We start from the raw sequence: 13453 nt of genomic DNA on the forward strand, positions 1-13453 counted from the left end.
CAAGAGAAAGTCTGCAGTTGCTGGAAATCCAAGCAACACACACAAAAATGCTGGAGGAACTCAGCAGGTCAGGCAGCATCTACGGAAAAGAGTACAGTTGATGATTCGGGCCGAGACCTTTCATCAGGACTGGAGAAAATGATGAGGAGTCAAAGTAAGAAGTTGGGAAGAGGGGAGAGAGGAACACAAGGTGATAGGTGAAACCGAGAGAAGGTGAGGGGGGAGGAAGTAACGAGGGCTGGAGAAGGGGGAGTCTGAGAGGAGAGGATCGAAGGCCATCGGAAAAAGAAAAGGGGAGGAGCACCAGAGGGAGGTGATGGGCAGGTAAGGTGATAAGATGAGAGAGGAAAATGGAAAATGGGAATGGGGAATAGTGAAGGGGGGGGGCAATTACCAGAGGTTCAAGAAATTGACATTCATGTCATCAGGTTGGAGGCTACCCAGATGGAATATAAGGTGTTGCTCCTCCAACCTGAGTGTGGTCTCATCAAGGCAGTAGAGGAGGCCATGGACTGACATGACAGAGTGGAAATGGGAACTGGGATTAAAATGGGTGGCCACTGGGAGATCCCGTTTTTTTTTCGGTGGACAGAGTGTAGATGCCTGGCAAATTGAATTGAATTGAATTGACTTTAATTCTTACATCCTTCACATAAATGAGGAGTAAAAAAAATTAGGTTACATCTCCATCTAATTGTGCCATGTGCAATTATAGTAATTCATAATAAATGGAACAGTCAATGTAATATAGAGCACACTCAAATCAGTGTGAGTTCATCAGTATATATTTCAATGCTAGGAGTATTGAGGGGAAGGCGGATGAGTTGAGGGCGTGGATTGACACATGGAATTATGACGTTATAGCAATTAGTGAAACTTGGCTACAGGAGGGGCAGGACTGGCAGCTTAATATTCCAGGGTTCCGATGTTTCAGATGTGATCGAGGCAGAGGAATGAAAGGTGGGGGAGTAGCATTGCTTGTTAGCGAAAATATTACAGCAGTGCTCAGGCAGGACAGATTAGAGGGCTTGTCTACTGAGTCCTTATGGGTGGAGCTGAGAAACAGGAAAGGTATGGCGACATTAGTGGGGTTGTATTACAGACCACCCAATAGTCAACAAGAACTGGAAGAGCAAATCTGCAGAGAGATAGCAGGCAACTGCAGGAAACATAAAGTTGTGGTGATAGAGGATTTTAATTTTCCATACATTGATTAGGACTCCCATACTGTTAGGAGTCTGGATGGATTAGAGTTTGTAAAATGTGTTCAGGAAAGTTTTCTAAATCAGTATATAGAGGGACCAACTAGAAGGGATGCAATATTGGATCTCCTGTTAGGAAACGAATTAGGGCAAGTGACAGAAGTCTGTGTAGGGGAGCACTTTGGTTCCAGTGATCATAACACCATTAGTTTCAATTTGATCATGGACAAGGATAGATCTGGTCCTAGGGTTGAGGTTCTGAACTGGAAGAAGGCCAAATTTGAAGAAATGAGAAAGGATCTAAAAAGCGTGGATGGGGACAGGTTGTTCCCTGGCAAAGATGTGATTGGTAGGTGGGAAGCCTTCAAAGGGGAAATTTAGAGAGTGCAGAGTTTGTATGTTCCTGTCAGGATTAAAGGCAAATTGAATAGGAATAAGGAACCTTGAATATCTCAAGGGATATTGCAACTCTGATAAAGAAGAAGAGGGAGTTGTATGAAATGTATAGGAAACAGGGAGTAAATCAGGTGCTTGAGGAGTATAAGAAGTGCAAGAAAATACTTATGAAAGTAATCAGGAGGGCTAAAAGAAGACATGAGGTTGCCTTGGCAGTCAAAGTGAAGGATAATCCAAAGAGCTTTTACAGGTATATTAAGAGCAAAAGGATTGTAAGGGATAAAATTGGTCCTCTTGAAGATCAGAGTGGTCGGCTATGTGTGGAACCAAAGGAAATGGGGGAGATCTTAAATAGGTTTTTTACGTCTGTATTTACTAAAGAAACTGGCATGAAGTCTATGGAATTGAGGGAATCAAGTAGTGAGATCATGGAAACTGTACAGATTGAAAAGGAGGAGGTGCTTGCTGTCTTGAGGAAAATTAAAGTGGATAAATCCCCAGGACCTGACAGAGTGTTCCCTGGGACCTTGAAGGAGACTAGTGTTGAAATTGCGGGGGCCCTGGCAGAAATATTCAAAATGTCGCTGTCTACGGGTGAGGTGCCGGAGGATTGGAGAGTGGCTCATGTTGTTCCGTTGTTTAAAAAAGGATCGAAAAGTAATCCGGGAAATTATAGGCCGGTGAGTTTAACGTCGGTAGTAGGTAAGTTATTGGAGGGAGTACTAAGGGACAGAATCTACAAGCATTTGGATAGACAGGGACTTATTAGGGAGAGTCAACATGGCTTTGTGCGTGGTGGGTCATGTTTGACCAATCTATTGGAGTTTTTCAAGGAGGTTACCAGGAAATTGGATGAAGGGAAGGCAGTGGATATTGTCTACATGGATTTCAGTAAGGCCTTTGACAAGGTCCCGCATGGGAGGTTAGTTAGGAAAATTCAGTCGCTAGGTATACATGGAGAGGTGGTAAATTGGATCAGACATTGGCTCAATGGAAGAAGCCAAAGAGTGGTGGTAGAGAATTGCTTCTCCGAGTGGAGGCCTGTGACTAGTGGTGTGCCACAGGGATCAGTGCTGGGTCCATTGTTATTTGTCATCTATATCAATGATCTGGATGATAATGTGGTAAATTGGATCAGCAGATTTGCTGATGATACAAAGTTTGGAGGTGTAGTAGACAGTGAGGAAGGTTTTCAGAGCCTGCAGAGGGACTTGGACCAGCTGGAAAAATGGGCTGAAAAATGGCAGATGGAGTTTAATACTGACAAGTGTGAGGTGTTGCACGTTGGAAGGACAAACCAAGGTAGAACATACAGGATTAATAGTAAGGCACTGAGGAGTGCAGTGGAACAGAGGGATCTGGGAATACAGATACAAAATTCCCTAAAAGTGGCGTCACAAGTAGATAGGGTCGTAAAGAGAGCTTTTGGTACATTGGCCTTTATTAATCAAAGTATTGAGTATAAGAGCTGGAATGTTATGATGAGGTTGTATAAGGCATTGGTGAGGCCGAATCTGGAGTATTGTGTTCAGTTTGGTCACCAAATTACAGGAAGGATATAAATAAGGTTGAAAGAGTGCAGAGAAGGTTTACAAGGATGTTGCCAGGACTTGAGAAACTCAGTTACAGAGAAAGGTTGAATAGGTTAGGACTTTATTCCCTGGAGCGTAGAAGAATGAGGGGAGATTTGATAGAGGTATATAAAATTATGATGGGTATAGATAGAGTGAATGCAACCAGGCCTTTTCCACTGAGGCAAGGGGAGAAAAGAAACAGAGGACATGGGTTAAGGGTGAGTTTAACGTTTAAGGGGAACATTAGGGGGGGCTTCTTCACCACAGAGAGTGGTGGGAGTGTGGAATGAGCTGCCAGATGAGGTGGTAAATGCGGGTTCTTTTTTAACATTTGAGAATAAATTGGACAGATACATGGATGGGAGGTGTATGGAGGGATATGGTCCGTGTGCAGGTCAGTGGGACTAGGCAGAAAATGGTTCGGCACAGCCAAGAAGGGCCAAAAGGCCTGTTTCTGTGCTGTAGTTTCTATGATTTCTATGGTCTGATGGCCTGGTGGAAGAAGCTGTCCCAGAGCCTGTTGGTCCTGGCTTTTATTGCTGCGGTACCACTTCCCAGATGGTAGCAGCTGGAATAGATTGTGGTTGGGATGACTTGGGTCCCCAATGATCCTACAGGCCCTTTTTACACACCCGTCCTTGTAAATGTGGTCTCCCAGTCTACATTGGGTCTCTATGATATACAGGAGGCCACACCGGGGGCACCGGACACAATAGATCACCCCAATAGACTCACAGGTAAAGTTCGCCTCACCTGGAAGGACTGTCTGGGGCCCTGAATGGTAGTGAGGGAGGAGGTGTTCCCTGATCTTCCTCCTGGCTCTTACACTTGCGAGCAGAACAAGTGCTACACCTGCCCCTACACCTCCTCCATTTCGGCCCAAAACTTCAACTGCTCTTTTTTCTATAGATGCTGCCTGGTTGACTTCAACGTTCAATGTGTTGTGCATTCTGAGATGCTCTTCTGCACACCACTGTTGTGTGTGGTTATTTGAGTTACTGCCGCCTTCCCGTCACCTCGAACCAGTCTGGCCATTCTCCTCTGACCTCTCTGATTAGCAGGGCGTTTTCACCCACGGAACTGCCAATCACTTTTTTTATTGTTTTTCACACCATTCTCCGTAAACTCTAGAGGCTGTTGTGTGTGAAAATCCCAGGAGATCAGCAGTTTCTGTGATACTCAAACCACCCCGTTTGGCAGCAACAATCATTCCACAGTCAAAGTCACTTAGATCGCATTTCTTCCCCATTCTGTTGTTTGGTCTGAACAACTGAACCTCTTGACCATGTCTGCATGCTTTTATGCTTTGAGTTGCTGCCATGTGATTGGCTGATTAGATATTTGCATTAACGAGCAGGAATTCAGGAGTACCTAATAAAGTGGCCACTGAATGTATTTACAAGGATGGGACTGGAAGGCTGGAGTTACAAGGACAGGGTGGGAAGGGTGGGACTTTGTTCCCTGGAACGTAAGAGGTTGAGGGGTGGGTTTATAGAGGTTTATAAAATCATAAGGGGCGTAAACAAGGTGAATGATTACCATCTTATTTCCAGGGTGGGAGAGTCTAAAGCAGCATTGATGCTAGCAATGAGAAGGGGGCATGAGCTGGATGATGGGGGTCCTTAATGATAGATGCCACATTTCTGAGGCATCACCTTCTGAAGCTGGCCTTGGTGTTGGGGAGGCCGGTGCCCATGATGGAGCTGGCTGAGTTTACAATTTCCTGCAGCTTTTTCCGATCCTGTGCTCTGGCCCCTCCGTTCCGTACCAGAGGGTGATACAACCAGTTCGGATGCTCTCCATGGGACATCAGTAGAAGTTTGTGAGCATCTTTGGTGGCATACCAAGCCTTCTCGAGCTCCTAATGAAATGTAGCCGTTGGTGTGCCTTCTTTGTAATTGCATCGACGTGCTGGGCCCAGGATAGATTGTCAGTGATGTTGTGGGTGGGAACCTTGGTGATGAATGCCTCCTCTTTGAGGCAACACCTTTTGTGCCGTATCACTGTCTCTACAGGAAAGAAAATTGGAGTGCAATTTGAATATGAGAATAGTAATCTGAAATCACAGGACAAAATAATCTCTTGAAGATTATTCTGTGTTAGGATTTTGATGTCCTCATTACTATGGCGGTGGTTGTCCATCATATCCAACGATGATGTAGGAGAGTTCTTAAAGTGGAAAAGCCGTTGCACAGGGGCAAATCTATTCTCTCAATCTTGGAAGTCCAGGTCCAGTGGTATGAGTGGTTGTCACAACTGGGGTCTTCCTTGGTCGCAGTGGGTGACCTTGACTTCATCAGTGCCTTGTCATCTCACTATAGATCTGCCAGAGCTGATTTTGCACGCTAGGCCAGGCATGCCCATCCCTCACCAGGGTATGAAGCTGCCGGCTACTTTCACCTCGTCTAGCCACCTCTCGGAGCAGGGTACCGGGGTGTGGCTGCTGTCACAAGCGAACAGCTCCTTGGGGCCACAGGTGAGAGCTAAGTGTCCAGTGGGGACCAAAGGTGAGTGGGCTGCCCCCAGAATGGACACGACAAGCCCCTTCACCAGAGGTGCTACCCCTCCCTGAGCACCCCACACATCCCTCTCATTACAGTAACATATTCACTCAAAGAGGTAAGCTACAAAAATGTTTGCTCGAAGGGAGGAAAGTGAAAACAGACCAAACCTTTGTCCCAGGGAAAGGAAATTCGTTCAGCTTGGCTGTGGTCAGCTGTTGGCGGTGGGGACAGAAGATAAAGTACGATGCTGTGCAAAATGGAGTCTGTGTGCAGACATCCATGCAGCTGGTCAGAGGGCACAGCACACGGGCCGAGTCCAATAAATAAACCTGAATCTGTATCATCCTTCTGAACTCCACTGAGTACAGCTTCAGAGCGTCAGTCCAAAAGACCAAAAGATACAGGAGCAGGATTGGGCCACCCAGCCCATTTGATCAAGGCTAATTTTATTTTTAACCCATTCTCCAGATAACTTCGCGGAGCCGTTGGCTGCAGAAGTGTCCTGGGAATGAAAGGGTTAATGTATGAGGAGTGTTTCATGGCCCTGGGCCTGTACTTGCTGGAGTTTAGAAGGAAGAGGAGGATTCCTACCGAGTATTGAAAGGTTGTGGAGGCCGAGTCATTGGGTATATTTAATGCGGAGGTTGATATGTTCTTGGTTAGTCAGGGCATCAAAGGTTACAGGGAGAAGGGAGAAGAATGGGGTTGAGAGGGATAATAAATCAGCCATGATGGAATGGCAGAGCAGACTTGATGGGCTGAATGGCCTAATTCTGCTCCTTTGCCTTGTGGACTTTTCTGTAAACCTCTCCACTGGTGCCATGAATCCTTCTTTTCTGTTCTTGTAGGAAAACATTGGTGTGAGATTCCCAGCAAGAGATCAAGACAGCCATGGCTCTGACCATCCACGCCCTGTCCGCTGCCTTTGGCACAGGCTCCTGGATCGCCATCAATGGGCTGTGGGTGGAGTTGCCCCTCCTCGTCCCTGAGATCCCGGAGGGCTGGTACCTCCCCTCCTACCTCACGGTCATCATCCAAGCCGCCAACATCGGGCCTCTGCTCGCCATGCTGGCGCACAAGTTTGCGCCGAGCCGCAGGGTAGAGGCGGCCGTCATCTACGCCGTCGTGACCGTCGGGGTCCTGGCCTCCTTCCTGCTGCCCTTCTTCTGGAGGCGGACTGTCGAGATCGCCGGTGCGCCCCGAAGCCTGCCGTTGCTCGCCCTGGCCTTCTTCCTCGCCCTGGTGGACTGCACCTCCTCCGTCACCTTCTTGCCCTTCATGGCCCACTTCCGACCCCACTTCCTGACCAGCTACTACATCGGGGAGGGCCTGAGCGGCCTCCTACCGGGCCTCGTCGCCCTGGCGCAGGGGGCAGGGGTGGTCCGCTGTGTGGCAGCCAACGCCTCTGCCAACGACACAGGGGGTCCACTGGTGGCTGTGTCCCAGCCGCGCCGCTTCCCCCCTGAGGCCTTCTTCTTTTTCCTGGGTGGCGTCGCTGCCTGCTGCCTGCTGGCCTTCTTCCTGCTCAACCGCCTCCCTCAGGCCCGGCGCCAGCGCATGGCAGATGCCGGGGAGCGGAGCCGTGGCAGGGAGATGGAGATGGGCGGTAACAGTGGCGAGGAGGAGCTGGAGCAAAAGCCCATGATCGGTGGGCCGGGCGTGGGGCAAGGTCAGGGGGACAGGACTGAGGAGAGGCCCCATCGTCGCCCCTGGCTGCTGCCCATCTTCCTGGTGCTGGCTTGGGTGAATGGACTGACCAACACTGTGTTGCCTTCCGTCCAGACCTACGCGTGCCTACCCTACGGCAGCATGGCGTACCACCTCTCAGCTGCACTGGGGGCCGTCGCCAATCCGCTGGCCTGCTTCGTGGCAATGTTCCTCCCCAATCGGTGAGTGACCCCCCCCCACCCCATCCCTCCCCCTACAGCGTTCCTAGGCAGGCGATAGAGAGGGGATGGAGGAGACGGTGGGAGGGGTGGCGATGGAGGAGGGTGTGGGAGGAGCAGATGGCAGAGGAGGGCGTGAGAGGGGCAGGGAGGGAGGAGAGTGTCAGAGGTGTGGGGTAGCATAGGGAGGAGGAGGAAGAGGGAGGCCTGAATGTGGAGGAATAGGGTGTGTGAGGGGCAGCAGGAGGATGTAGAGGGTGGGATGGGGTGGTGGAGAGGAGGCTGCAGTTTCTCCCATCCTCACACTCACCTTCCCCTTCATCTGGTCTCACCCATTACCTTCTAGCTTGTAACACACCTCAAAGGTGCTGGTGAACGCAGCAGGCCAGGCAGCATATCTAGGAAGAGGTACAGTCAACGTTTCGGGCCGAGACCCTTCGTCAGGACTAACTGAAGGAAGAGCTAGTAAGAGATTTGAAAGTGGGAGGGGGAGGGGGAGATCCAAAATGATAGGAGAAGACAGGAGGGGGAGGGATGGAGCCAAGAGCTGGGCAGTTGATTGGCAAAGGGGATATGAGAGGATCATGGGACAGGAAGCCCAAGGAGAAGGAAAAGGGGGAGAGGGGGAAACCCAGAGGATGGGCAAGGGGTATAGTCAGAGGGACAGAGGGAGAAAAAGGAGAAAGAAAAAAAGCATGTGTGTATAAAAATAAATAACGGATGGGGTACGAGGGAGAGGTGGGGCGTTAGCGGAAGTTAGAGAAGTCAATGTTCATGCCATCAGGTTGGAGGCTACCCAGACGGAATATAAGGTGTTGTTCCTCCAACCTGAGTGTGGCTTCATCTTTACAGTAGAGGAGGCCGTGGATGGCCATGTCAGAATGGGAATGGGATGTGGAATTAAAATGTGTGGCCACTGGGAGATCCTGCTTTCTCTGGCGGACAGAGCGTAGGTGTTCAGCAAAACGGTCTCCCAGTCTGCACCGGGTCTCGCCAATATATAGAAGGCCACATCGGGAGCACCGGACGCAGTATATCACCCCAGCCGACTCACAGGTGAAGTGTAGCCTCATCTGGAAGGACTGGTTGGGGCCCTGAATGATGGTAAGGGAGGAAGTGTAAGGGCATGTGTAGCACTTGTTCCACTTACAAGGATAAGTGCCAGGAGGGAGATCAGTGGGGAGGGATGGGTGGGATGAATGGACAAGGGAGTCGCGTAGGGAGCGACCCTTGCGGAAAGCAGAGAGGGGGGGAGGGAAAGATGTCCTTAGTGGTGGGATCCTGTTGGAGGTGGCGGAAGTTACGGAGGATAATAAGTTGGACCCGGAGGCTGGTGGGGTGGTAGGTGAGGACCAGGGGAACCCTATTCCTAGTGGAGTGGCGGGAGGATGTCCTCTCCCCACCTTATTATAATGGCTTTTTCCCCCTTCCATTCAAGTCCTGATGAAGGGTCACGGCCCAAAACATCAACTGTTCATTCCCCTCCATTGATGCTGCCTGACCCGCTGTGTTGATCAGCTGAATCTCGTGTGTTTTACGGAACTGCGGCTCGCTACTGCCAGCTGGTGGCTGGGCTGCAGAACTGCAGGAGTCTTTGCTCCTGTAACACACAACAGGACAGGAACAGGCCCTTTGGCCTACAATGTTGTGCCAAGCCCATTAAGCTAGTAATGTAAATGCCTGAATAAACAAATCCCTTATGGTTACAAGATTTACATATCTTTCCAATATCTGCCTTTTCAGGGGCCGTCGAGCCTCTTGAATGTGTTTATTGTGTCTGCCTTCACCACCACCCCTAGCAGGCATTCCAGGCACCCACAACTCCATGTGTTTCGAGAAGAAAACGTGCCTGTACATCCCATTAGATCTTACACCCATCTCCTTAAATGCATGTCCCGCTTAAGTGTTTTGACACTGGGAAAAAAAGATACTGACTGTTTGTGTACGTCCATTTTTAAAGATTAGATGAAGTTTAGCTTTATTTGTCACATGTACAATACATCAAAACATTGAAACCTACAGAGAAGTGCATTATTCACATCAAATTATATTAAATCGACGATGATTTTGCTGGGGTGGCAGTCCACAAGTGTCTCCACACTTCTGGCGCCAACGTAGCGTGCCAACATCTTATTAACCCTTTAATTTTATAAATCTCCTTAAGGTCTCCACTCAGCCTCTACTACTGCAGAGAAAGCAGCCCCAGCTTTTCCAGTTCATGCCCCCTAATCCAGGCAATGTCCTGGTAAACCTCATCTTGACTCTCTCCAATGCCAGCACATCCTTTCTTAGATAAGAGGCTTAAAACAGCTCACAATCCTCCAATCCTCACAATGCCTCAGAAAACCTCAGCATTACGTCCTTAGTGAGCTGGGTCCAGTGGAGCTGCCCTCATTGGCACCTCTCTGGGTTGGCTGGTTGGTCTGGGTACTTTGATGTTCCTGTAGTTGACCCTTTGTCTTTTCCTACCCAGGTCTCTAAGATTGATGGCCTTCCTGACGGTTGGCGGCACAGCAGTGGGATCGTATATCATGGGCATGGCCGTCCTGAGTCCTTGCCCATGGCTGGTCCACTCCAAGGCTGGCACTGCCCTCATTGTAAGTAAACACCTTCCCCATCCCGATGCCCCGCCAGCCCCTCGGTAATCTGTCTACCCTCGCTCCATGGTCTCACCCTACTCCTGTCTGTGTAGCTGACACCAGCTCTAGCCCACTCTACAGACAGTGAGCCCCTATTCTATTGAATCTACTTCTGATGACATTGTTGTTCGTCCATCGTCGTCGTCGATGCAAGACCTTGACACCATTATGATGATGATGGTGTCGAGACTAGCACATGATTTGGATTTAAGTGAGGGAGAGTTGCACAGCGTCAGCCTCACTCTCTCTTCCCAATTCTCATCTGGATCCAGTGGCAAGACAGAGTCGAGACGGCTGGAGATGGGACTAGGCGCAGTAGATGACCAGGACGTCTTCTGTGTCTAGTCCTGCTCTACACGTTCCACGACGCTTGCAGAGACCGCCTTCTTGACTATTGGACCTTCCATTGGTCTCGTCTACTCAATCCGCCGGAGTCTGTCTTCACATGCTGGGATAGACAACTCCCTTATCTCACCGAGGGTTTGAGACCCGTCGGCTACCCTCACCTGGTTTAGCCGGCTTGTCGAAGCCGTTGGCCGGGGTGTGGCTGCTGTCGCATGCAAACAGCTACGGGGAGCCACAGGTGAGAGCTGAGTGCCAGTTGGGGACCAAAGGTGGGCTAATCGCCTTGAAAAGGACGCGACATGTTCCCCCACCAGAGGTGCTACCCCTCCCTCACACCCCATACACCCCTCTGATGATGTAGAGGCGCCTGGAAAGGCGAGAGATCCACTGAAAATCTTCCCACCAGGTCCTGCAACACAGAAACAGGCCCTTTGGTCCACGTAGTCCTTGCTGACCAAGATTTCCATTTACACTAATCCCATTTGTCTGCGTTTGGCCGGTAGCTCTCTCAACCTCCCTATCTGTGTGCTTGTCCAAACGTCTGATGTTGTTGTTACTGTACCTGCCTCAGCCAGCTTGCCCCAAATACCGACCACCCTCTCGGTGACAAAGTTGCCCCTCAGATCCTCTTTAAATCTCTCCCCTCTCAATTAAAACTTATGCCGTAAGGCACAGGTGCAGAATTAGGCCATTTAGCCCATCGAGTCTGCTCTGACATTCAATCCTTTCTTTCCCCTCCTCAACCCCAGTCCCCGGCCTTCTCCCCATAACCTTTGATGCCGTGTCCAATCAAGACCTATCAATCTCTGCCTTAAATACACCCAACGACCTGGCCTGCACAGCTGCATGTGGCAACAAATTCCACAAATTCACCATCCTTTGGCTTAAGAAATTTCCTCGCATCTCTGTTTTGAATGGATGCCCCTCTATCCTGAGGCTGTGCCCTCTTGTCCTAGACTCCCCCACCATCGTAAACATCCTTTCTACATCTTCTCTGTCGAAGTCTTTCAACATTTGAAAAGTTTCAATGAGATCCCCCTTTATCCATCTAAGTTCCAGCAAGGACAGACCAAAAGCCATCAAACGTTCCTCGTATGATAAACCTTTCGTTCCTGGAATCATCCTTGTGAACCTCCTCTGAACCCTCTCCAATGCCAACACATCTTTTCTTAGATGAGAAGCCCAAAACTGTTCACAATACTCAAGGCAAGGCCTCACCAGTGTCTTATAAACCCTCAGCATCACAAACCTGCTCTTGTATTCTCGACCTCCAGAAATCTGCTAATCTGTCTAATTCCTTCTTCAGCCTTTCCTCAACACTACCTGCCCCTCCATCAATCTTCGTATCATCTGCAAACTTGGCAACAAAGCCATGTATTCCTTCAATCAAATCATTTATATACAGCATAAAAATAAGTGGTTCCAACACTGACCCCTGCAGAACACCACTAGTCACTGGCAGCCAAGCAGAAAAAGATCCTTTTATTCCCCCTCACTGCCTCCTACCAATCAGTCAATGCTCTAGCCATGTTAGTAACTTTCCTGTAATATCATGGGCTCTTAACTTGGTAAGCAACCTCATGTGTGGCACCTTGTCAAAGGCCTTCTGAAAGTCCATCTATACAACATCCACTGCATTCCCTTTATCTATCCTACTCGTAATCTCCTTGGTCCATCAGGCAAAATTTTCCCTTAAGAAAACCCTGCTGACTTTGTCCTATCTTGTCCTGTGTCACCAAGTACTCCATTACCTCATCCTTAACAATTGTTTCCAACATCTTCCCACCGCTGAGGTCAGGCTAACTGGTCTATAATTTCCTTTCTGCTGCCTTCCTCCTTTCTTAAAGAGTGGAGTGACATTTGTAATTTTCCAGTCCTCTGGCACCATGCCAGAGCCCAATGATTTTTGAAAGATCTTTACTAATGCCTCTACAATCTCTACCGCTACCTCTTTCAGAACCCTAGGGTGCAGTTCATCTGGTCCGAGTGACTTATGTACCCTTAGGTCTTTCAGCTTTTTGAGCACCTTCTCCCTCGTAATAGTAATTGCACTCTTTTCTCTTCCTTCACAGCCTTCCACATTGGCACATTGCTAGTGTCTTCCACGGTGAAGACTGATGCAAAATACTCATTTAGTTCACCTGCCATCTCCAGCCTCATTTTCTAGCAGTCCTATATCCACTCTCATCTTTCTTTTATTTTTTACATACTTCTACTCTCCACTTTTATATTATTTGCTAGCTTGCTTTCATATTTCATCTTTTCCCTTCTAATGATTCTTCTAGTTGCTCTCTGTAGGGTTTTAAAAGTTTCCCAATCCTCCATCTTCCCGGTGATTGTTGCTTTGTTGTATGCCCTCTCTTTTGATTTTACATTAGCTTTGACCTTCCTTGTCAGCCATGGTTGTACTACTTTGTCATTTGAGTTTTCCTTTGTCTTTGGAATACATCTATCCTGCACCTTCGTCATTTTTCCCAGAAACTCACACCATTGCTGCTCTGCTGACATCCCTGCCAGCAGCTCCTTCCAATTTACTTTGGCCAACTCTCATACCATTGTAATTTTCCTTACTGCTATGTCAGACTCTACTTCCTCCATATCAAATTTCATGTTGACCTCAATCATATTGTGATCACTGCTATTGTTTGGAGGCCTGTATATAACAGCCATAAGGTTATTTTTACCCTTGTAGTTGCTTGACTCAAACCACAAGGATTCAACATCTTCTGATCCTAGGTCACATCTTTCTAATGATTTGATGCCATTCTTTACCAGCAGAGCCACTCCACTCCCTCTAGCTACCTTCCTATCCCTCCGATACAACGTGTAACCTTGGACATTCAGCTCCCAACTTACAACCATCCTTCAGCCACGATTCAGTGATGGCTACAACATCATACCTGACAA

At 48.7% G+C, this 13453-nt stretch overlaps 1 protein-coding gene across 6 annotated transcripts in view; it reads left to right on the top strand.

The window, feature by feature from the left end:
* Positions 1-13453, top strand: part of LOC140195611 (riboflavin transporter 2-like) — a 74622-nt gene that overhangs the window by 57671 nt on the left and 3498 nt on the right. For 5 of the 6 annotated variants that reach the window (XM_072254256.1, XM_072254254.1, XM_072254253.1 and 2 more), the window contains exons 2-3: positions 6525-7565; positions 10036-10159. In XM_072254256.1, the coding sequence (XP_072110357.1) occupies positions 6568-7565; positions 10036-10159 (1122 nt within the window). In that variant the 5' untranslated portion in view covers positions 6525-6567. Of the gene's footprint in view, positions 1-6524; positions 7566-10035; positions 10160-13453 lie in introns of those variants that run through there. The other variant, XM_072254260.1, reaches the window with a different exon arrangement.

This window comes from Mobula birostris, chromosome 3, assembly GCF_030028105.1.
Source record: "Mobula birostris isolate sMobBir1 chromosome 3, sMobBir1.hap1, whole genome shotgun sequence".
Taxonomy (NCBI): domain Eukaryota; kingdom Metazoa; phylum Chordata; class Chondrichthyes; order Myliobatiformes; family Myliobatidae; genus Mobula; species Mobula birostris.